Source organism: Hypanus sabinus, chromosome 29, assembly GCF_030144855.1.
Source record: "Hypanus sabinus isolate sHypSab1 chromosome 29, sHypSab1.hap1, whole genome shotgun sequence".
Lineage (NCBI taxonomy): Eukaryota > Metazoa > Chordata > Chondrichthyes > Myliobatiformes > Dasyatidae > Hypanus > Hypanus sabinus.
In genome coordinates, this window is record NC_082734.1 from 17,142,981 (window position 1) to 17,168,161 (window position 25,181).

Consider the following 25,181-nt stretch of genomic DNA (forward strand, 5'->3'; position numbering starts at 1 on the left):
CTCTCACTTCATTATGCACTTGATCTTTGGTAGGAATGCTCCAACCAGAACAATTTATGTCAATGTACAACATGGCTCTGAGTGGTAAACAGCAAAATTAATGGGCAGTGGGAGAGACAGGGTTATCAGTCCCAAGCATCCCCAAAGGCATTTCCTCCATCATTCCACTCTGCCGTTCCAAACATAGCCCCAAAATAAGTGGCTTTCAATATGAATGGTTCCACAGACACAGAGATAATGTCTGGGCATCCAGAAAAGGGCTCCTAAGCCTTGGTACTCCCAGATGAAGTGCTGATGATCAGGGTGAGGTCTGGCTGCATGAGAGAGGTGGTACAGGGTGACTGAAGATCGGCAGAGTACCAGAGCCAAGTCCTTCCATCCCCTCAGGCAGCTCTTCTGATTTACTGTATTCCTGACTTTAATCACTCCACACTGGGTTCCACCTTCAGCTGTCTGAACACCTGAATCCTCTCCTGTGGCCTCTCTGGCTTCCTCTCCTCCTCATGGTTGCAACTTGAAACCTTCCAATTTGACTAAACTTTGCACTAATTGTCCATAAAGTACTTGTGTCAACCCTTTTTCCAAAAAGAACATTTTAAGGCTGTCTGTCTCTCCTTCCATGATGCTGCCTGACCTGCAAAACATTTTCAGCATTTCCTGTTGTTGTTACAGATTACAGGCACCTGCAGCTTTTTGCTTGGAATTGTACCAGGGATGGTTTTGCTACAACAAAGGTGTGACATAGATGCATGGATTGGTGGTGGAGGATGCTGGCAGTGGAATCACTGGTTGGTGGCATTGGGAATTCTGGGACCTTTCAGCAATCTCCTTAACTCAAAAGATAACCCCTTCAATTTTTGTACAGGTTAGAAGGGAAATCCTTCAGTGAGAATCATTGTCTGAACCTGGGCATGGTTTCAGTTGTGGAAATCCTGTGTGATATTGTGTGCCTGCAACGGGCCATCAATAGTGACATTAAAGCAAGTTTCTCAAAGCCTGATGTTTAGTTCCAATGCTGTGGCTTAGATGTCACTGGTGAATAAGCCAGACCATAACTGACCCTTACACAGATGATAGAACCAGTGGCAGTTCTCAGCAAAAGATACAGTTTACAGGGGAAAAAGACGAAGATAACACCAGCCTATATCCCTGATCTGACAAGTACAATTGGAAACTGTATGTGTGTGAAATCTGTGAGGATTGGCCTAAAGAGGTTAAATAACACTTTGTAATCATTATTCACGTTCTTCCAAGATGGTTGGCTATGAGAGCATGATGGTGTTTCATAATATCAGGTGACAGAAAACAAAGGTTTAAACTGAAAGGGATTCAATAAGGATTAAAAAAATCTCTGAAGGCGAATATCAAAGGGCAAGGTGCAGGACGGCACACATTGCTCCAGATCTTACCTTAATGTTTTGTTGAAGTCGATGGAGCTGAGGTGGGAGGGGCATCCCCCCCACCAGCAGTGCTGTCCTCATGTTGGGGAGACCCATCATCAGCTCCTTGGCCTGTCTCTCAATCTGAATGGCAAGCTCACGTGTTGGAGTCAATATCAACCCCACAGGTTGCCGGAGAGAACATTTCTTCTGAAATGAAGGAAAATAATTCTCATTTACGAACGAGGAACAGAAGTAGACTACTCAGTCCTCCAGTCTGGTCTGCTATTTCACCCCCCCCCCCTTTCCATATCAGATCCCTGCCTTTCTGTCATTGCATCACCCTCCAGCAGCTGTCCTGAAGCAGGGTCTTGGCCCAAAATGCCAACTGCTTTTTCATTTCCATGGATGCTGCCTGACCTGCTGAGTTCCTCCAGCATTTTGTGTACGTTGCTTTGGATGTTTAGCATCTGCAGAATTTCTTGCATTAACAATTCCCCCTACGTTCCCTTGAATGCATTGGAAGTTCCTTTCCTTATCTGTTTCCATTATCACCCATTAGCCTCTCTCTTCCAAATCCACTTCTCCCTCTCTTCAACTAGGCTCCATCTGTCTGTCATCATTCACCCCTCCAGAGTCAACCAATAATCTTACAGCCCCTGTCTTATACCCTCCTCCTCTTTGTACTGGCTACATCAGTTATGGGGCCTTGACTCTCCGATCTACCGGCTATTCCCAGGGACACATACTGAGATAGCCATCAAGGGCTGCTGGAAGATCAACTTGATGAAAGACACTCTTCGGGCTGCCCAAAACTTAGTGTTCAGTACAGCAGGATGTACATAAGGGAATGCTGCCGACTGCCACATTTCAGACTGGAGGAGTACGTGGTGAGGGACACACTGAGTTTGCTACAACCAACGCAAGGGCTCTGTGAAGAAGGACCGCAATTCAGACACCTTACGCCTTACGCTACCGCACACAGAGGAGTTGAGTCTGGTGGTGAATCCCCTCGAACTCTGAAAGTGTGTATCACTGATGGTGGTAAATGTTGGTAGCTCAGGATGGGGCATTTGATGTTGCAGTGTTTGCCAAGCTTGGCAATTAGCTTGCAGACGTTTCATCACCAGTCAAGGTGACGTCCTCTGGGAGCGTTCGTGTTATTATAGTCCCCCGTTCGCTTGCCCAAGGGTGCCCTGCAGGCTAGCAAAGGGAAGGATCGCCCTATACCTTCTTTGTTAGAAATGCATCTCCACCCAACAAGACAATTATGGAATTCAAATTCATTTAAGAACATTTGTTTTGACATAAGCAATATAACCAGAAATAAAACTACTGGATTGATTCAAAAACCAATGTGATTCACTAGTTTCAAGAAATCTGCTCAATGTTTGGCCAAAAATCAAACAGACAATACCTTCTGGACCTAGTACTACACTCAGACCTTCAAAAAAATAAACCGAACAGATCACTCAGCATCAATCAAAGCACAGATGATCTTGCTAGTTCTCTTCATAAGCATTTGGGGAGAATATGAAAATCATGATGTCTGTCTCAGAGATTAGAGCATAGAACAGGGGTTCCCAACCTTTTTAATGCCATTAACCGAGGGGTCCGTGCACGGTAGTGTAGCTACACTGCCTAACATTCCCATGTAAGCTGGCTCCATTCGCCATGTTTGGCCCAATTCCCTCTAAACCTTTCCTATCTATGAACCTTTTTAGTTAATCATTCCCTCTGTCAGTTGCTTCCACATACCAACTGCCCTCCGAGTGGAAAAACCTGTCCTTCAGGTTTCTGCTAAATCTCTTCCCTCTCAGATTAAATCTATATGCTTTTTTGTTCTTGATTCCCCAACCAATTGCCACTTGTTGCTGGCCCCAAATGCCACCCAGCCAACTCTGGGCACCTTCTGACTCTGCCTCAGTCACACAGACTCTGTCCATCTCCTTCTGGCCCCACTGTAACCCAAATGCCAAACAATCCTACCCATCTCTTATTGGCCACACCTTTCAGCCAAACCCCACTGGTCACTGCCATGCTTTATCATGTTATGGCCTCCCATCAATGGCCATAGGCCCTGTCCATCACCTTCTGCCCTCGCCCCAATTCAACCTAGCCCCACCTTAATTATCTCAGCTTATACCCCACTGGACACACTGCCCTGTCCACCATTCTCTGGACCTCATCTGATTCCCTTTCCATCTTCTGGCCTTGCTGCCTACCTCCCTCAGTGCTGCCATGATGACTGGGAGTAGGAAGGCCGCCGTCTTCCCTGAGCCGGTGTCAGCCGCCGCTAGCACGTCCTTCCCCACCAGGCCCTGTGGCAGCATCTGCATCTGCACCGGGGTGGGGCTGTGGTAGCCCAGCCGATGCAGGTTGGCACTCAGGGTGTCAGGGAAGCCGCAGTGCTCGAACTCCACGATGGGCCTGAGGGTGGGGCCCTGCACAGTGATACCCAGCTGCTGCTGCAGGGTCTCCACCTGCCCATCTGACAGGCTGGAGATAAAGGGGTGCTCCCGGTACTGGCCATCCGGGACCGCTTCCTCCTGGCTGGACTCCCCTGCGCCTTGAGGGCGGCCCGCTCCCGTGATCTGCTGCAGGTGCTTGGCCTTGCACTCCAGGCTGCACACGTCAGTGTCCGTCTCGTCGCAGATGTACTCCCCGTAGCGGCCGCACATAGAGCAAACCGGCTCCCCCGGCTCCGGCCAGCGCTGGCTTTGGCTGAGGGCTTTCACCGGCTCCTCGTCGCCACTTTCCCCGGCTCCCAGCGGCCCTCCTCCCCCTTCAGCCGCACAGCTCTGGGCCTGCTGGCTCTCGTCGGGTTCGGAGTTGCCAGCCAGGGTCCTGCTTCGCTTGGTCGCGTGCTCATTGCTTTCCTCAGCCCTCTTCACCTTCAGAGACCTGGGTACAAACATTGTCCGGTAACTGCTCAGCACATTCCACTTCCTGGAACAGGGGCAGGGGGCATCTGCGGAGAGACAAGCATCAATTGCTAATCAACAACAAATCCTGTTATCTTCCTATCACTATCCTCATGTGGTCATTTTAAAAACTTTATTATTCCAGCTAAGATGTTAACTTGGAACAAGAGAAAGATATTGAAATAGATCTGCACATGTAATACCAACTAAAACAGTGAATTTAACACAGAGACTGAAATTGCCTGGAAGGGGACACACTTCCTCTGGTTCAGGAGCACCTGGCTTCGTCCCACTCAGGAAGCTTCAGCACAGCAGAATGGGCGTCCAGGGCACCACTGTTAAACCAAAGCTCTGATATTTGATTGGATGCCAATACTACTTGTTTGCATTTTCCTGCCAGTGGCACTTACAAATGCTGTTAGTGTGGCTACATTAGCTGCTACAGATCTACACCTCGGGTGGTGGGGTGGAGATGCGTCTCAACCAAAGGAGGTGCAAGGAGTGCCCTCCCTCCGCTGGCCTGCAGGTCACCCTTGGGCAAAGCGTGGCACCTGCTTAGCTTCCCTATCAGGATCACGCAAAGCCATGAGATCAGGTCATACAAGGAGCTGGTGCATATCACAAGTCCTGGTTACACGGCCACGACACCAGGCAGATAATCTCTGAAGAGTATTGAATATTGAAGAGTATTCACCTGTCTAGTGAGGACACTGCCCAGAAGAAGGCAATGGCAAACCACTTCTGTAGAAAAATGGACCAAGAACAATCATGGTTGTGGAAAGCCCCAAATGCCTACATCATACAACATGGCATATAATGATGATGATGATATCTATACCAATAGGATGAAGAGCAGTAAAGTGCTATTGATATGTCCCAAGGACCTGAAAGTGCAAGTCCCAACAGTCAATTTTACCTTAACCAGAGATTCCAGTTGACAATATCCATCTTTGGCACTAGCCTCCCCACCACTGAGAACATCTTGAAAAAGCAGTGCCTCAGGAAGGTGGCATACTTCATTAAAGATCCTCACCACCCAGGACATACCCTTTTCTCATTACTACCATTGAGCAGTTGGCAGAGGAGCCCGAAGACCCACTCTCAATGATTAGAAACAGCCCTCCTGCCAACAGATTTCTGAACGCTTCACGAACATGACCTTGTTAATCGTCTTTCACACTGTTTACTTTGCAGTTTACAGTAACTTTTCATGTCTTACACTGTACTGCTGCTGCAAAGCAACATATAATGCTCTACAAAACACTGGCGAGACTTGGGGTATGGTGCAATGCACACAAAATGCTTTGCTAGTGGATCAGCTGATCAGGCAGCACCTACAAACAGCTGAACCTTCATCAGAACTGGAAGGTACTGGGGAAAGAAGCCAGAAAAAAAAGGTGGGGGGAAGGGGAAGGAGTGCAACCTGACAGGTGATAGGTGAGACCAGGTGAGGGGCAAGATTGGATGAAGCAAGGAGGTGGGATGTGATAGGTGGAAGAGGTAAAGAGCTGAAGAAGGAATCTGATATGATAAGCCAGTGGACCATGGGAGAATGGGAAGGAGGAAGAGCACCATATGGAGGTGATAGACGGGAAGGGGAAGAGAAGGGATAAGAGGGGGGAGCCAGAATTGGAGTATTGCCTTCAGGTCTAGTCATCTCATCATAGATAGTATGTGGAAGATTAAGAGAGGGCGCAGTGGAGATTTGCCAGTTCGCTGACTGGATTAGAGAGCATGTCTTATTAGGACAGCTTGCTTAAGCTAGGGTTTTCCTCTTTGGAGCGAAGGAGGATGAGAGACAACTGGATAGAGGTGTACAAGACAAGTATCATAGATACTGTGCACTGCCAGTGCCTTTCCCCCAGGCCGCAATGGCTAATACGAGAGGTCATACCGTACTTTTAAACAGGAGATAGTTAGGAGGCTTGTCAGGGGCGAGTGTTTTTATACGCGGAGAGCGGTAATTGCCGGGGAGGTGGTAGAAGCAGATACATTAACATTTAGATTCAGATAGGCACATGGATGAAAGAAAAGCGGAGGGCTCAGTGGGAGGGAAGAGTTAGATGATCTTGGAGTAGGTTAAAAAGTCAGCACAACATCGTGGGCCGAAGGGCCTATGTATACGCCAGTGATAATGAACCTGATTTTAATTCCGTTTTTTGAAACGCTTCCACATCCCACGAACAAAAAAAAAATACAGACACGCAGAAGTGACACTGCAGGCGTCCAAAGTCATGTTCACTGTAATGGGTCACAGAACAAGAAGCATTAAAACAGTTTCAATCGCAGATTAGAGATACCACGAAGAAACACAGGAGGGAGGCGTTTATGTTACCGTGATTATCCTGCCCACTCCGCCTCGTTACCAAGCTATAACCACCCATCCGCTTCACCCTGCCCGCAGTTACTACGCAGATACTAACCGAATCGATTCCAATCATTCAGCTATCCTCCAGAACTTTCTTCAGCTGAGGGAGCCGTGCACGAACCACCGAGACCTCACAATCTACCCCTTACTGTGCCCGACGCTGCATCAAAGTACCGAGACCTTGTGTTGGTCCGGAACCGCTTCAAGCGCACACATTTCCACTGGAAACTGTGCAACACCAGAGAAAATCCGGCTGGAACTCCAACAGTCGTTTTCAAAAAAATACAATTTTCGTTAACGAATTGAAATTATGATTTATCTAATTATTTTAAACTGAATTCCTCTGCTCACGTGCTCTCAATGGATGCTGGAAAATAAACAGTTTAGAAGAAGATGGAAATAGGAGCTCCTGGGACGTCAGTCCTCGGCGCCTGCGCAAGGAGTGAGTGTATGATGGCGGCTGCTCTGTCCAGGGCGCTGAAGCTCCCAGGTAAGTGGCTGGGTCCGGAGAATGGAGCCTTCCACCAATGACGCGTCCATTTAGCCCCTCCACTGTCCTTCGTGGGCCCCGCCCCATCCTCCGATCCCTGTTTGTCCTGCTCCCCACATCCACAAACCTCACCCCCCACGATTTCTCTGTCTTCACACCACACTCCTTTCCTCCCTCCCTCCTACTTCCCAACTACCCTTCTCAGACTCTCTCTCTCAAAATCTCTACTCTCTTCTTCTCCCTCACCTCTGTCTCATTCCCAATCCAGATTACCTGCCACCACGTACCCCTCCCTCCCACTCATGCCCTTCTTCCTTACCCCAACCTCCCCTCTACTCCTCCCTCTTACCATTTCACAATGTCCCTCTCTCTGTTGCGCCCTTTCTCTCTCTTTCTTACCCCTCCTGTCCTCATCCTCAATCCCCTCCCTCTTCCACCTCCCTTACCCTCTACGCCTCTCCTGCCTCCTGCCTTACTCCCCTACTTTCTCATCCCTGTCTCTTTGTGACTAAAGATTGGGCTGAGATTTTGCAAAGAGTGGAAGTCATGTTAATGTGTGACGACTACGTACCTGAGACTAAAGTGTCACTTTCTTCAATCTAATGTTTTCCAGGTAAAAAGTCCCATGATCTAGGAGAGTACGACCCTCTGCGGCAGGCTGACAGTGATGACAGTGCAGACGAAGGTGATGTCAACTATCAGAAAAATGGCAGCCTGCAGACTGAGGCGACCATTGAGGCTGTGCTCAACAGAGACGCAGACACTGTGGTTGAGATGCACTCGTTAAAGGTAAAACAATGCCGGTCAGATCCGCCCAGCTCAGCAGAGGTGCATGCGACTGAAGTGACAGACGAGTTCACTACGAAAACCAGGGCTTCAATTCTTCCTTGCCTGCGGACATCTGCCTTCCTCCTCACTCTTATTTTGACCATGGTCCTGGTCTTAGTCTGTGCTTTCTTTATCCCGTGTCCGAAGAGGCATGCCTTGAAGACTTCGTGGAACAAAAGCCTCGGACAGGCAGCTGGTAAGCGATACTGAGAAGCTGGAGTGTAGTGGCAGCTCTGTTTATGTACGACACCCCTCATGACCTTCACATATTGTGTTGCAGAATGTGGGAGTAAGAGCTGGCAATCCCTTCAGGGTCATGTGACTAACCTCTGAAGTGCTAGGGTGAGGAGGTGCGTATGCTGGGTAGAAACCACACAGGCTCCAAAGGACAGGGAATCTGCCACCCTTTGGCACATTGCAGGTTTGGTGGGTATGATGTCTGGCAGGAAAGCCATTGGAAGACAGATAAAAGCACCAAACATTTCAATGATTAGTTCAGCACGCTTTGATCACTTTCCAGCGATAGGGTAAGCCTATGTGTTGGTGGAGATGTTATGAGAGTGCAACCCATGCCCTCTTTTTGTCACACCAGCTGTTAAGATAGAAGGAGCAAGTGATAGTATGTTTTGCTGCTTGTTGACCCTGCCTGTGGCTCAGTGTCCAGCATCTCCCAATGAGAAAGCAGCAAGGGCCTTTTACAAGTGAAATGCTCTGCATGATATACTTTTTAGTACTGTACACCATCTGCAAGGAAAACACTTCCCTCTTATGTAAGGTAGGCAGTGGTAGGCAGAAGCCTCAAGAGTGAGGGGTGAAATATTGCTGGGAACAAACAGGAATGCTAGAGTTAACGTTGCAATTGTGTCAGCCAGGATCTGATCTTGTTGAATGATGGAGTGAGCTCAAGGTCTCAGTGCCCTACTTCTTTTCCTAATTTGTACTTTGCAGAACGAAATGTGTCATTGCAAGTTACACGGCAATAGCTGGGATAATTACCAAGATTGTGCAACTTTGTTAGTGCAGCTTCAGCAACAGTGTACCCTCAGGGTGGAGACGCAACATTTTCTATTCCGTCAGTCCATGGGCTCCTCTTGAGCCAAGATGAGGCCACCCTCAGGATGGAGGAGCAGTACCTTGTATTCTGTCGGGGTAGCCTCCAACCTGATGGTACAAATATAGATTTTCTAGTAAAACAAAATCCCCTCCCTTCCTCTAGTCCCCACTCTGACCTTTTACCTCTTCTCATCTGCCTATCACTTTCCCTGTGTCCCATTCTCTTTCTCTTTCTCCTATGGTCCACTCTCCTCTCCCATCAGATTCTCCTCCAGCCCTCAACCTTTCCCACACCCCTGACTCCATCTATAACCTTCCAGCTAGCCTCCTTCACCTTCCCACCACCTTTCAATTCAGTCATCTACCCCTTTCCCTGTCAGTCCTGAGGAAGGGTCTCGGCCTGAAACGTTGACTTCATTTCCATAGATGCTGCCTGACCTCCTGAGTTTCTCCTGCATTTTGTGTGTGTATCTGCAGACTTTCTGGTGTTTATAATATCTGGCGTGTACATAGTGCCTTTAAGATGGTTAAATATCCTCTGATCCTTCACAGGAGATTTTTTTTTCGTAGCTAAAAAAGATAACCAAAGTCACTTATAGAACATTTAGAGGTCGGCTTCAGAGAATATCTCAAAGGAGGATGGAAAATGGAGATGGTGAAAGATTTAGAGAGTGAAATCAATTCTAGAGGTTAAAATCTAGTTTCGTCTCAACTTGTTTACTCCAAGGAGAAACCCTTCGGCTTCATTAGTCTAACCTTGGAGCTAATATCTGCAAGAAGATGAATCCCTCGATAGTACACAGTGACAAGTTTGTACTTTGATACTTTGAACTTTGAGCTGAAATTCTCATCGCTAGAACAGTTCTATTACTTTCTCTGGGACCTTCATGTTCTTTCAAAGTTAGTTGACCAGAACTGGATATAATACTCCATTTGTGGGCTAACTATGATTTGTACAACTTGAATCGTTGATTTTGCACTCTATATTTTCCCACCTGTTATTAAATTGCTTAGGAATAGCAAGTGATCTATCTTTCTAACTAAATGTGAAAGACCCTGAATTTCTCCAGGAGGATGCATATGGTTCTCCTATGCATTAACCAATGTCTTGGATAATCATGAAAATGTGTAAGATACGAGGCAACTAATATCCGTCTCAGTTACCAGCATGTAATAATGGATAAGTATAATTGGTCAGTGGAGGTTTGTTCATTGCAGTTTTCTGGCCAGCAATGAAGCAGGCAGAGGACTAATCAAAGAAAGTATTTCTTTTATAGGATGTAATTAGAATTTCTACACTACTTGTTGTCACTGACTGCTGTACAAACATTAAAGATTTGAGAAGGTTGGGAATGGGGAAGGGTGGAACAAAGGGAATGTCTTTGATACGGTGAATAAGAAAATTAAACTGCTGAACGAACTCAGTGGGTCAGGCAGCATCTGATAAGGTTTCAGGTAATCTGCTCCTCTTCTGACCTTCTTCTCCGATCTACCGGTTATTCTTACACCCCTAATCAGCCCGTTTCTTTCCACTCCTATCTGCCCATCACCTGACACACTGCGCCCACTGAATTCTCTTCTCCTCTCTGTCCCATTAGCCCAGCCCACCTCCCGTGTTTGGTTCCACGCTCACCCTCCCTTTCCTCTCAGATTCCATTATCTGTAGCTCTTTGTTGGCTCCTAGCCTTTATCACATTTTCTACTTTGCCCTTCCTCCCCTGGATTCACCTATCACATGTCAGATCTTGCACCATCTCTTGCCCTCACCTCTTTATGCTGGCTGTCTTCCCCTCTGTCTTCCAGTCCAGATGAAGGGTCCCGACCTTCACATTGACTGGTTCTCCAGCCAATTGTGCTTTGGTTCCTGATCTCATCATCGATGGTCCCTTGTGCAGAGGTGGTGGAATGAGATACAGTCGCAATGTTTAAGAGTCGTTTAGACAGGCGCTTAAATCGCGAGGACGTGGTCTGAATGTGGCAGTGGATCTGTGTAGATGGGCAAAAAAAGGCCATCGTGGACAGGATATGCTGCTGCCTCACAGTTTCAGTCCTGACCTCCGGTGCTGTCTATGTGGAGTTTGCATGTTCTCCCTGTAGTCCTGTCTCTTTCCACTGGCTGGTCCTCCCATTCCACAAAGTTGGGAGGTTTCTAGGGTAATTTGGCACTATAAATTGAAGGTGAATGGGAGAGTCTGGGGTGGGGTTGCTGGTGAGAGGGGCCCGATGAGAATGTGGAGAGAGTAAAGTAGGATCGATGTACGATTAGTGAAACTATGCAGTGTCGGGTGGCTCAGACGTGGTGGGTGAAGAGCCTGTTTCTGTGCTGTGTCTCTGACTGCATTTTGTAAGGTCCCTGGTAAAGGCAGCTCCTTACCCACTGAAGGAATGAGGAGCTCAGCAAGTCAGACAGCATCTGTGGAAATGATTAAAGAGTCGACTTCTCGGGCCAAGACCCTTCATCAGAACTGGAGAGGAAAGGGAGGAAAATCCAGAATAAGAAGTGGAGAGGGGGGATGGAGGCAGGTAATGGGTGAAACAAGTGACGGGGAGGGTGGTATTCTGAGAAGCTGGGAGGGGATGGGTGGAAAGGCTGAAGAAGGAAGCTGACAGAAGAGGAGAATGAGCCGTAAGGGAGGGAGAGGGGAGCGATGGGCAGGTGAGCAGAGAAAGTGTGAGAGGGGAACCAGAATGGGGAATGGAAAAAGAGAGAAGGGGGAGGGGAGAGGACGGACCAGAAGTTAGTGAAAGTGATGTTCATGCCGTTAGGTTGGAAGTTGCATGGACGGAACGTGGTGTTACTCCTCCAACTTGAAATTGGCTTCATTGTACTAGAGGAGGTCATGGAACGACATGTTAGAATGGGAAGTAGAATTAAGATGGGTTGCCACCAGGAAATCCCACCTTTAGTGGTGGATGGAGCGAAAGCTCTCTTTACAACCCTCTGATGCATAGATTTACAACCCTCAGGAATTATAGATCTGTATTCCTGATCCCTTTGTACCACGGACACCTCAGTACCCTACAATTCATTGTAAGTTCCACCTAGTTTGTTCTGCCAAAGTGCAACACCTCATATTTGTCTGCGTTAAATTCCATCTCCTGTTTTTCAGCTTTTTTTCTGCTGCCCCAAATACTGCTGCGAGTTTCAACAGTCATTCTTGCTGTTCACTACAACGCCAATTGTGGTGTCATCTGCAAAAATGCTGTTCCAGGTTACCACATTCTCATCTAAATCTTTAATATAGATGCTGAACAACAGCAGACAGCACACCACTAGTTACAGGCCTCCAGTCAGGGAGACAACCATCTACTATCACTCTCTGTATTCTCCCACTAAACCAATGCTGAATCCAATTTACTACTTCATCTTGGCCAAACCTTCTGGACCAGCCTCCCATGTGGGACTTGGTCAAAGTCCATCGCCTTCCTTTCTTCAACCTTATTGGTTATCTGCCCAGCAAAACAAAAACCTCTATAAAATTGTGATGTTGAAAGGGTGAACTTTTGGTCTCCCCTCTCACTGTGGAAGGAGCATGTCAAAGTGCTGGGTTATGGATTGCATTTTCTGATGGTCCTAGGCCATGGTCTCTTTGTGGGCTTTGCTTGCTTGGTGGGTGGTGGGAGGAAGGGAGTGTTGCTTTGGGGGTTTTGAAGTTTTTCTGTCATTCATTCTTTGGGGTTTTCTTTTGTGGAAGTCTGTGAAGAGTAAGAATTTCAGGTTGTGTACTGTATACATTCCCTGATATTGACTGGAACCCTTGAACCATTGAATAAACCCACCTCAGGGATTTCAAGAGGAGATGGTTACAGTAATGGGAGATGAAGTGAAAGTCGCTGTTATGTAAGAACAAATAATTTTTAAGAATAGTTAGAAATGCCCAATAAGCCTTACCTTCTCAAACAAGCTGTCCTCATGCCCTGGATGTTTCAGCTTACCCGCTTGTTTGTGTCTCTCCAGAAGCTTATGATTACTATCCTCCCTGTTAACTTAGTCTTTTGTTTTCCTTCCACAGGTTTCCCACCAGCGATCACCCTTTGGGATGTCAACAATGACCAAGTTTCTGACGTTATTATTTCGTTCAGCTCCACTGGGAAAGTCCGAGACCAAAGAGGCGCCCTCAGGTCACAAGGTAATATAAGGCAGGATTTGGCCAATTCAGTTAACATCACTGTCCCATTTTGACGGGCTTTGTAACCATTTCAGAGTGGTACCTACAAAACCCATCTCTGATTACTGTTGCAGAGTTTTTGAAACCCACTGCTGCAGAATCACACCCTTAAAAGCCCTGGTTTCAAACTCTTGAAATCTACGGTGATATTCCTTGAGGTTCTCCCTGCCTTTCAGTCCTGCCCCTGCATGAGTTATCTCCCAGTCAGTCGTTCACACTCATCATTATCAATCTCTATGGTGTCCTGCACTCAGTGATCTTGCCTCTGAGCTATCTCCCAGGCACTGTGACTCTGCTCCCACCCACACTCGCTCTCCAGACTGGACCGTGACCTTGTCTGTTCTCCCCTTCCCTCCTAATTCTTCCACTCTTGTGCGCAGATGAGGCATGTAACTAAACGCGGGCGTGTAATAGTGAGTTAACTTTGGTGAATGTTTCTTAGCGCTGACAACCTGCTGACGCGTTTGCTAGGAATCAAATGTACTGAACTGGAATCCAGTAAGAAGAACAGCAAGGCTGTTTTTATCAGTGGTGTAGACAAGGCATAGAAGGACACAGTCCTAATGGGGCAAGTGGAATTACTGTGGATGGGCAAAAAGGTCTGTGTGGATAAGTTGGCTTCGAAGGGCCCATTTCTGTGCTGTATGACTTTGAGGAGGTTACATGTGTCTATATTCTGAGTTCTCAGTAACTGGCAGTTCCGCAAACTGAATCTGTTTGTGAGAAACAAGGGAAAATCTGCAGACCAGCAGGACTTCGGGTTTCGGCCCAAAACGTCGACTGCTTATGAGTAAACATAGACTATTATTCGTAGGGGATTTAATGGAGGTGTTAATGGGCATATGTAAGGGATTAGGTTACAGGGAATTCAGTAGTGGAATGGGATTAACTGAATAGCTCTGAGAGTCAATGAGCCAAATGATCTCCCATATTATAGGAAATAAGATGAATGTACAGTACTGTGAAACAGCCTTAAGCACATGTGCCTAAGGTGCCCAAGACTTTTGCACAGAACTGTAGTAATTTTCTGCATTGCACTGTACTGGTGCTGCAAAAAAAAGCAAATTTCATGACATGTGAGTGCTGATAAATCTGATTCTGATAGTGGGAAGGGGGCAGGGAGAGGGGAATCATGGTTGGGGAAAGGAGAAGGGGTAGGGGAGGGAGCAGGAAGCACCAGAGAGACATTCTGTAATGATCAATAAGCCAAATGTTTGGAATCAAATGGCCTTGCCTGGTGTCTCAGGGCTGGGTGTGTCTGCATCTGCATCACCCCCCACTACCGACTCTCCTCCGTGGCACTTCACATTGACAAGTACAGTCCTGTGCAGAAGTCTCAGGCGGCCTAGCTGTGTATAGGTGCCTACGGACTTTGTACAGTATTGTGAGCGTCACAGGTCAGGATAGTTCCCCATTTCCAGCCTCCACGGTCACGAGCAGTCTGCCATTTGATATTGTTGAGTCTGCACCCGAGGAAGGGTGTGGAGCAACAGCACCCTGACGGAGAACGCCAACTGCAAGCTGACAGACCTGTGACCTTGGAGAGGTTACAAGGCCAAGGAGAGGTTACCTCGGTACACTGGGCATCTCGTCTTCACCATCAAGGGGGTTCTGGACAGTGCCAAGTGCATTAGTCTGCATTAGTAGCAAAGTGAATAACCCGGTAGTTGTCAGGAAGTGTGAGCGTGACTTCTTTTTTGTTTCCTCAGCCAGCTTGAAGCTCCAAGTGTCGGTGGCGGTGTTGTCAGGGGCGGACGGCAGTGTTCTGTGGACGACCCCAGCCTCTGAGCGGCTGAAGTTCATCCACTGTGGCGTCGGCTACACTGATGGAAAGGGCACCATCTGCATCCTGGTTGGAGTCAATCATATGCTGAAGGCTGTTAACAGCAGCTCAGGTGTGCAGGCCTCCCCCCCCCCCACCCCCCAAAAACACCCCACCCTCGCCTAAGAGAGCCTGGAAACCTGCCCTCAAAACTTTGTGGTATCTGGGTGTCTCCTCCAGAACGTTCTGCTGCAGGACTCTTATAGAACTGAGCCACTGTAACAAAGCCAAGTTGTTTCAGAACGTACCCACCAGGCCCGCTTGTTACAGAACATTCCCACTGTAACCGGCCCTGTTGCTATGGAACATTGCCACTGTAACTGGCTTGGGATGCTTGGGCTGTTAACCGTGCCCCATTGCCGCGGGTCGTTCCGGCTGTTATAGTGAAACCTCTGTTGCAATGTCTCTGTACAAACGATTGCCTAATTTTCACTGTGTTACAGGAAATAGCTTCTGGGAAATGAAAAGTGTGTACCCTTCCCATCGGAGTCCAGCTGCCCCGCCTGTGCAGCTCCCGGACATTGACGGCGACGGCTTTGGAGACATACTGCTCGGGAGCAGGCCGGCTACATTGGTATGGGACCACTCTCACCTTCAACCAGAGTAACTTCAGAACTCCTTTAAATAAGCCGCTGCTAAACTGGTACATTCTCTTCCCATCTGTACTGTAGTTTTGCTCAGAAAGTAAATCTACGTGGGAGTGCCCATTTGCTGTTCAGTCCGGTGAGGCATTTGACCGGGAGAAGATCCTTCATGGAAATTCACGGCACTGTTCTCGGTTTCATGGCCTCGGGATACGGGGGCACTAGGTTATCAGCTGATGGCTCTTTAATGGGGGATTGCATTAAGCTGCAGTGAATTTGAACTGTACAACAGAAGCAGAGAATTGTCCTGCTGACTGAGCCACCGTTAATGTTGTTGAAAGGACAGAGATTAGTAACACAGTCAGCTACTTCCCTGTCTGGTATGTTGATACTGCAATTCCCATTAACAGTGACGTCGCTTCAGTGCTGAGGATCATTCTGAGGGCTGAGATGGTATGGTGTAAATATAGACTCCTGGCTCAGGGCTGCCCTTTGCAGTAACCCCAAGGTCATTCTCAAACTGAGACCAGTCTGGTCATAGAACAGAAAACAGTACAGCACAGGGACAGGCCATTCGGCCCACAGTGTTGTGCTGAACCAGCTACAAGGCAAATCTGAAACACCCAGTCACTAATCCCTCCTACCTACACCAGGTCCATCTTCATCCATGATCAGTTAACACTTCTCAGTATATTGTTAACTGTGAGAATGGGGCTCTTTGTACTCTCCAGCCATTTCAGATGTGTATGAGTAAGTGCCCTTTACCCCAGGTGCCCAGATCTTGCCAGCAACTCTTGCCTAAGAGCCACATCCCATCAGCGCTCTATTCACACCGCCAGACTAAAGAACTACCCTGTGATAAGACTGTTAGACATAGGAGCACAATTCCGCGATTTGGCCCATCAAGTCTGCTCCACCATTCCACCATGTCGTATTTATCATCCCTCTCAACCCCATTCTCCTGCCTTCTCCCTGTAACTTGGGTCTTTCATTGATTCTATCATGGTTCCTGGATTTACTGAGTATGCCCACAAGGAAACGAATCAAGGTTGTAAACTTTGATGCCCTTACTAATCAAGAACCTATCAATCTCCGCTTTAAGTACACCCAATGACTTGGCCTCCACAGCCGTCCTTAGCAATGAATTCCACAAATTCACCACCCTCTGGCTAAAGAAATATCTCCTCATCTCTGTTCTGAAGGGATATCCTTGTATTTTGAGGGTCTCCCCACTGGTCCTAGATTTCTCCACTGTAGGAAACATCCTCTCCATGTCCATTCTGTCTATGCCTTTCAATATTTGTTGGCTTTCAATGAGATTTCCCCCCTCCATCTTTCTAAGCTCCAGCGAGTGGCCTCTCACTCCCACCCAGTGTTTTGATTGCACTGCTCTAAAGGGCTCACATACCTGTTTCTATCTAGCACTCTGCATCCTCTCACTCCCTCACTCTATCCATTGCACTGGCCTACAGGGCACCTTACACTGTCCCTGCTCAGTGGCTCTGCATGTACTCTGCTATCCTAACTGGGACAGATACCTGGACCTCTCCAGTGCCATATTTACTTCATCAGTCCCCAAGAAGTCACACTGATGGCATTTAGACATATAGAACTAAACTTGTATGTGTTTTTATTTGTCTGTTTACCTGTCCATCCATCATCTATCTATCCATTCAGCATGAAACAGGCCCTTCCAGCCCAACGAGCTTCATTGCCCAGCAACTCGCCTGTTGAACTCTAACTTAATGACCGGACAGTTTACAATGACCAGTTAACCTATTAGCCGGTACGTCTCTGGAGTGTAGGAGGAAACTGGAGCACCTGGAGGAAAGATGAGTTCCACAGACGGGACATACAAACTTCTTACAGTATTGAACTCCAAACTCTGACGCCGAGATGTAATAGCATGATGCTGCGCCCGGTGCCCTCTCCATCCATAACCCTGCACCAGGGCAACCTGCAAATGCACGGTGCCACCTGCACCCTATGCCAGTCTAAGGCATCCATATGCTGTGTCTGAGTCAGTGCTGACTGTGCTAGTCCAAAGATCCAACTATGGGTACTGTGCCAGTCTTGGAGATAGGGACTTGTGTAGTACCCCTGCCTATTGCTGATTTTAAAACTATCGTAAGATCCTTTTTGATATTGGGTAGACGTGGGTGGTGCTGGTAATGGCCAGCTGTACTCATCAAATAATTATGTACAACACCACTACGGGTACCATTTCCTCTGTGTGGTATAGAGGAGCAAGATCTGTGTGTTTATAAAGTAGGTCCATCCTCTTCATCAGCAGGACTCTACATTGCTCTGTGGTGCTGACTGAACTGTGATTTTGCTGAATTGATAACGCTATGGATCTTAATCTGTTGTTACTCAGTGTTTGTTGCCCCAGTAGAGAGGTGCCACAGGGATCTCCGGAGCTTCAGGAAATCATCATCCCTGGTGTATAGACTCAACATCGTGAGCAGTGTAGACATGTTTTTTTACAATGCCATATCAAAAAAGCAGTTTGTATTGAGTTGGAGTCACTAATCTGGCAGTCCGACCGTTTCATTGGAGAGTATTAATAAACCCGTTCGATTTTTAAGACAATCCAGCACTGTCTTCAGTCACATTTACTGTTTTTTTTAATTGAAAAATGTTTAACAGAAGTTGATACAATAGTTAAAAGGCATCTGGAGCCTAAGCGTTCTCCATCTATCTCTGAAATAAAAGCATAGTTTTCAAAAGTAAGGATGTTGTGTCAAGCCTTTGTAACTCACAGATGAGACCCTTGCTGGAGTATTATGACCATTTTAGGCATTACATTCTCATTATGATGTCAATGCCTTGAAGAAGGTGCAGAGGAGATTTAGCAGGACACCTGGGAGCTGAGACTGCCTCTGTTACGTGGAGAGTTAGAGCAGAGAAGGAAATAAAATTCATGTCTCTATTTGGCATTTGGGTTTGAAGCCAAACCCTCTGCATTTGTTAATCAAGTCCAGATAAACAATCAATAACCCCTTGATCCCAACAGGCAGCTTCTCAAGGCCACTCTGATGAGGGTGGCCTTGTGTAGAGGATCAGGAGGTGCTGGCAATGAGTTCACCCAAGTTAGATAGAGGAAGCAGAACCAAAGCTGAATGTTACTCTAATTAATTCTTTCTATTCCAGACCAATCGGATTCATGATGTGTCCTTTGTGTTTGTGTCTGGAGCAACTGGGGCCCTGATTGGTCAGCCGGTAACTTATAATGTCACTGGTGAAGGCAAGCTGATTGGCCCGAAAGCCTGTGTGTCTGGCGAAGGGGCGCTCTACGTTCTCTTTGGCTATGGTAAGCAAAAGGCACAAATTTGTCTTCCCAATCGCTCTAAATGTTTCATTGCCATTTCCTTGCACGATTTCTGCCTTTCCCATCCAAGGCCATGGCCACCTTAGTGCTCACATTGGTGGTGGGTTGTGACCATTTATCAGTCATATTTCTTTTCCAGTGACAGGTAGGTTTCAGTGTTTGTCAGCTGGCCCTGGTATAATCCTGCACCATTTGGGCCAGACCAAAGTTCACGTTTTTTTGTAGAAGTTCAGCCCTTTGTCTTCTTAGTCTCTGACTGGTTGGCTTGGGTATGGAGGTGGTTGTAGACTTCCAGGTAGTCCATTCCTCACTTGCCCCAGCAGGAGGCTTCTCAGCTGCCCTGATGCCCTGGCCAAGCACAGCGCCAACATTTTCAACTTGTACTTGCTACCCCACCTCACAGTGGCTGTGTACTATTGTACTGTTGTGGTAAAGGCTCTGCGTAGCTCCAGGCATTAGTGATTGAGGTGCCGATTGCCTTCTGCTCACTCTTAGCCACAGTCCTCCAGGTATCTGGCAGTGCCTTTCCAACAGAGCTACAGTACTGTACAAAAGTCTTAGGCAGGTATATTTGTGGCGACTCAGCTGATGGATTCAGCAGTATTGCCCCACTTATTGCCCCATGATGGATTCAGCAGCATTGCCCCATACAGAGGGCAACGTGTTTGCCCAGAGTGAAATCAAGTGGTTTGGATCAGCTTCCAACCATGGTTGATGAACCCCATCTGACTGAAGCAACTGTAAGGTGCTGGTAAACCCACCTTTGCCCTCCGCTCCTGTCAGTAGAAACGTTTCCGCTGGGCTCAGTAGCTAAGCCACACATGAAGGTCAGGAGCTGGACTTGGTTGACAGAGGCCATTTGAGAGGCACGCCATTGGGATATTTTATAGGTAGTGGAGTTTTCATTCCACTCCTTATTTTATTCTTGGCCTTCCTCCGCTTGGTTCTGGGCTCCGGATCCTGACTCTGAAGAGGATGCAGTGAGCTTGCTCCTGATCTTCTCCCAGGTGTGTCTTGGGTCTGAGGGTGACTTGTAATCAGTCCAGTTCTGTGTGTTCTGGATTGGTTTAATGACACCAATGTGGGGGGCTACCAACTGTACTACAGATCCTGAAAACAGGAAAGAATGTGGGAAAAATAAAAGCAGGAGCAGGTAGCCAATCAGTCCCTCGAGCTAACTCCCACCGTTCAACAAGATCATAGCAGATCAACACACACACACACACACACACACACACACACACACACACACACACACACACACACACACACACACACACACACACACACACACACACACACACACACACACACACACACACACACACACACACACACACACACACACACACACACACACACACACACACACACACACACACACACACACACACACACACACACACACACACACACACACACACAATGCTGGAGGAACTCAGCAGGCCAGGCAGCATCTATGGAAAAGAGTACAGTCGAAGTTTTGAGTTGAGACCTTTCATCACTCGCTGATGATTACACAATGTTCAGCACTATTTGTGACTCCTCGGATAAAGTCCAAAGAATATTTATCATCAAAGTGTGTATATTATATACAAACTTGAGTTTCGTCTCCTAACAGGCAGCCACTAAACAAAGAAACCCAAAAGAGCCCATTTTAAAAAAAGACTGTCAAACACCCAATATGCAAAAAAGAAAGCAAATCGGCAAACATGAAAAAGTAAGCAGATAATATTCAGAACCAAAGTTCATGAATTGAGTTTGCAGCCATGAAGTAGCTGGTGCAGGACCCTGTTAGTTACAGTCCGCAGCCTCAGTTTAACGCAAGAATGAGTAAGCTTCACTGAGCAGTGAGCAGAACACCAGCCTGTCCCTCGCCTCCGGCCTGAAACCCTGACCTTTTCAATTTGACCCGGTGCTTAAATTGGTCAAATATTGGCTCATTCCTTGCTTTTGGACTCAGGCCCTGCCTCAGCTCACCATGCCTTGGGTCTACCACTTCACGCCCGTCCCGGCAGTGGCCAAACTGGCTCATTTCTCGCTCTCAGTCCTGGGCCCCGCTGCCTCAATTTGGTCTGTACACGCCACACCACCACCATCCTGCACCTTCGAGACTTCAGTTCATACCTCAGAAATGCCAAGTTGTACAGGCAGTTCAAAAGCTCAGCTCTGGAAGAGAACTACAGGCTATTGATTGCAGTGATGGTTGTCCCGAAAAAGAGTGATTAATACAGTAGTTAGTAGATTTGTTTGCTGCCAGTAAGACGTCACTGTGCCCCACCAACGCCATCTTAAACTGGTCAATGAAGTGCCCTCCTGACAAACCTGATTAACCCTAACCTAATCACAGGACAATTTACTATGACCAGTTAACCTACCTGGTATGTCTTTGGACTGTGGGAGGAAACCAGAGGGCCAGGAGAAAATCCACACATTCCACGGGAAGGACGTACAGAGATTCCTTACGGAACAGCCACCGGAATTGAACTCCAAGACTCCCTGAGCTGTAACAGTGTCGTGCTAACTGCTACGCTTCTGCAGCACCCTTTTAATCTACCCTTTGTATGCCCTTGTTATTTTCCATATCTTTTCTGTTCCAAGGGAAAAAAGTCTAGGTTCTCCTCGCAACCTGGGGAGGCCTCATTTGGAGTATTATGAACAGCTTTAGGCCCCTTATCTAAGAAAGGATGTACTGACACTGGAGAGGGCTCAAAGGAGGTGCATGAATCTGGGATTGAAAGGCTTGTCATTTGATGGCTCAGGGGCTCTAATCACTGAAACTTGGAAGAACTGGGTGACCGCATTGAAACCTTTTGAATGTTGAAAGGCCTTGATAGAGCGGATGTGGAGAGGATGTTTCCTACGGTGGGAGAGCCTAAGGCTAGAGGGTTCTTCCTTTTAGAACGGAGATGAGGAGGAATTTCTTTAACTAGAGAGTGGTGAATGTGGGAATTCGTTGTCACGGGTGGCTATGGAGGTCAAATCATTGGGTATATTTAAGGTGGAGGGTGATAGATGTTTGTTTAGTCATGAAGGGATGCAAGGAGAAGGCAGAAGATTGGGGCTGAGGGAAAATGGATCGGCCATGATGGAATGCTGGAGCAGACTCGATGGGCCAAATGGCCTAATTCTCTTCCTATAACCTACGATCTAATGGTCTTATAACTGAAATATTCCATCCCAGACAACACCCTGGGGAATTTCTTCAGTTCTCTCTCTCCAGTAAAGATTGTGGAAGTCATTGAGCAAGATTGGCCTTTAGAAAAATTGAGGCATCATCGACCTCTGAGTGGGATTGACAGGATGCACGCTGAGCAGCCGGTCAGAATCTAGTCTTTGAATAAAGGTTTGGAAAATTGAGACTGAAAGGAGAAAGTTCTTGAGGTAAAAAGCTTAAAGAATGTTTGTAATTTGCCATCCATGAGGGCTGTCATTGCTGAATATAATCAGGATTGCAACTGATAGATTTTTGTGCACTGTGGAAATCAGGGGACCTAGTGATTGAGGCAATAAATCATCTATGAGTGCTGGAGCAGGCTTGGAGGTTTTGTAACTCTCATCTACTTCAACTTTTTTTGTTACTTTGCCTTTAAGTAAAAACAGTTGAAATTTGCATTCACGCTATGTGAATATTCAAAATTGGAAGAGTCCACACATGTGACTTGGGCTGACAGCGCACAGGGTAAAATGGGGACAATTGCTCCCCCTTCTGGAAAGCATAGGGTGGTACAATGAATATTGTTAAAATTGCTGAGCAGTGAGAGAGGTGTTCACACAGAACAGCTCTGAGAACAGGTGACCTGTCCTTGAACGCTTACTATCTCTGACCCACACGCTGTCCAAACTTCCAGCAATATTTTTCATGCCGTTCCAAGAACCAGGGGCTTCATTTCCAGGAACAGCTGAGGAAAGCTGGTCGTGGTCTCCTTGGGGCGAAACAGAGGTGAACAAGGCATTCCGAAACAGGAAGAGCACGGACACGGTAACTGCCCCCTTCAAGTGGTGGTGGGTGGGGGGGGGGTTCACCTGCTGTTAGTTTAATGAAAAGATCCTTATGCTCTCACTAACAGTCATTTCTCTGAAAGGGACCATCCAGGCCGTGTCCGTGAGGGACATTTACAGACAAGCAAATGGCCAGGGCATCTTGCCTCCGTCTCTGTGGAAAGAGGACTCCACTGTGGAATGGAAGCAAGAGGGAAACTTCTCTGGAGTTCTGCAGGTGTACAGGTGACTATTACTTGTGGCAGGTGGAATGGAAGAAAGGGGGCATTGTGTTCTGACGTTGGTGCTGGGAAATTTGGTTCCATGTCCCTTTGATGCACCGGGGGAGGGGGGGTGGTGGTGTGGAGGCTGTCCCATCATTTGACCAGGCTAGGTCAGTCCCTCCGTCCTGGCACGAGGATGAAAGATGGAGAAAACACGAATAATGAACAGTTGTTTAACCCAAAGTCAATGAATGATACAGCTCCAGTCTCCTGACCTCTGTGTGGAGTTTGCATGTTCTCCCCGTGACCATGTGGATTTCCCCTGGACTCTCTGGTGTGAGGGTTAGCAGGTTAACTAGCTGCAGTAAATGACCCCTAGCGTGTAGCAGCCTCTGAGCCACAAGTCTGTGGTCCTTTTGGACCAAAAACACCACAGCCTTGCCGTAGGATTTCGAGGCTTGCATGCCTCAGTGACCCAGAGATCTAGTTGGCTGGACCCAGGGCTTTATGGTTTGGCTCTTGGTAGGGTCACCCATGCCAAACAGGTCAAAGGGTAGTGGCCAGACTAAGAGAGGTCCACCAGGTTTGGGGGCTCAGCCCAGGGCTACACCCTGACCGGTAAAACAAAGCTGTCACGGAGACAGCAATGAAGAATCCTTCTACATCTGAGTGCGACGGTATTCCTGAGCCCCGCCCAGGACTGGCACGACTGACGGGAGTGAAAACGGAGAGGAAGCTACTGGCACGATGAAGGAGCCCCGAACACCTCCAAGACCAAGACCAAAATTGGCCAAGGACGGGCAGAAATGGAGGACCTGCCTCACTGCCCTGAATGCCAGTGGTGTAACGGGCAGTAAGGAAGTGTGTGCCTGAGCAGTGGTGTAACGGGCAGTAAGGAAGTGTGTGCCTGAGCAGTGGTGTAACGGGCAGTAAGGAAGTGTGTGCCTGAGCAGTGGTGTAACGGGCAGTAAGGAAGTGTGTGCCTGAGCAGTGGTATAACGGGCAGTAAGGAAGTGTGTGCCTGAGCAGTGGTGTGTGGGGGAGGATTGATGAGAATATGGAGAGAACATAGAAATCTACAGCACATTACAGGCCCTTCAGCCCACAATATTGTGCCGACCATGTAACCTAGTCTGGAAACTGCCTAGAATTACTCTACCACGGAGCCCTCTATTTTTCTAAGTTCCACATACCTATCTAAGAGTCTTCTATTGTATCCATTTCCACCACCATCGCTGGCGGTGCATTCCACGCACCCACAACTCTTTGTGTGAAAAACTTATGTCTGACATCCCCCTTGTACTTACTTCCAAGCACCTTAATACTATGCCCCCTCGTGTTAGCTGTTTCAGCCTGGGACAAGTCATCTGACTATCCACACGATCAATGCCTCCCATCATCTTATACACCTCTATCAGGTCACCTCTCATCCTGTTTTGTTCCAAGGAGAAAAGGCCAAGTTCACTCAACCTGTTCTCATAAGGCATGCTCCGCAATCCAGGCAACATCCTTGTAAATCTCCTCTGCGCTCTCTCTCTATAGTATCCTGGAGGGGGCACCCGGATGATAGAAAGGAATTAGGTAAGCGGGTGGACATCAAGTGTGATCGTTTTTTTTTGAATCGTGGTCAGACACTGTGGTCTTCATTCAGTGCACCTTGCACCTGCTATTCACTTTGACAGCAGTTTGAAAATAGAACTCAAGCAGATTCTGCCCTTGCCACGTTTGAGCACAGTGACTTTATAGCCCTACAAGCAACTTTCATCAGCGGTGGGTGTGCTCAAGAGGAAGGGGCGGTTATTATTGCTCAGTTAGTTCCATCAAACAGCAATGTGATGATATTCAGATATCTTGTGATTAATGGCATTAATGTGGGGTTTATCGACCTTGGGGTGTAAATAGTATTGACCTGTACAATGAAATGATTCCTCCCCCCCCCCCCCCACCCCTCTGAAACAGTGGAAGTGTTTAAGTACATCTGAGAGCAGAGGCCAGGTAGGTCAAGGCATCTTGCCAAAGAGGGAAAAG

The 25,181-nt window shown here is 47.5% G+C and overlaps 2 protein-coding genes across 5 annotated transcripts in view; one reads left to right on the forward strand and one right to left on the reverse strand.

Moving 5' to 3' along the window:
• ddx59 (DEAD (Asp-Glu-Ala-Asp) box polypeptide 59) overlaps nucleotides 1–22,793 on the reverse strand; it is a 41,620-nt gene extending 18,827 nt beyond the window's left edge. The window contains exons 1-3 of one of the 4 annotated variants that reach the window (XM_059953803.1): nucleotides 21,327–22,793; nucleotides 3,605–4,350; nucleotides 1,410–1,589 (exon numbers count right to left, since the gene is read on the reverse strand). In XM_059953803.1, coding sequence (XP_059809786.1) covers nucleotides 1,410–1,589; nucleotides 3,605–4,297 — 873 coding nt within the window. In that variant the 5' untranslated portion in view covers nucleotides 4,298–4,350; nucleotides 21,327–22,793. Of the gene's footprint in view, nucleotides 1–1,409; nucleotides 1,590–3,604; nucleotides 4,351–6,726; nucleotides 6,866–7,732; nucleotides 7,873–21,326 lie in introns of those variants that run through there. The other 3 variants (XM_059953802.1, XM_059953805.1, XM_059953801.1) reach the window with 3 other exon arrangements.
• The window catches only part of fam234b (family with sequence similarity 234 member B), a 44,586-nt gene continuing 26,427 nt past the window's right edge, over nucleotides 7,023–25,181 (forward strand). Inside the window, exons 1-7 of the mRNA XM_059953800.1 lie at nucleotides 7,023–7,161; nucleotides 7,775–8,185; nucleotides 13,056–13,172; nucleotides 14,921–15,106; nucleotides 15,477–15,607; nucleotides 18,771–18,930; nucleotides 23,034–23,175. Coding sequence (XP_059809783.1) covers nucleotides 7,065–7,161; nucleotides 7,775–8,185; nucleotides 13,056–13,172; nucleotides 14,921–15,106; nucleotides 15,477–15,607; nucleotides 18,771–18,930; nucleotides 23,034–23,175 — 1,244 coding nt within the window. The 5' untranslated portion in view covers nucleotides 7,023–7,064. The remainder of the gene's footprint in view (nucleotides 7,162–7,774; nucleotides 8,186–13,055; nucleotides 13,173–14,920; nucleotides 15,107–15,476; nucleotides 15,608–18,770; nucleotides 18,931–23,033; nucleotides 23,176–25,181) is intronic.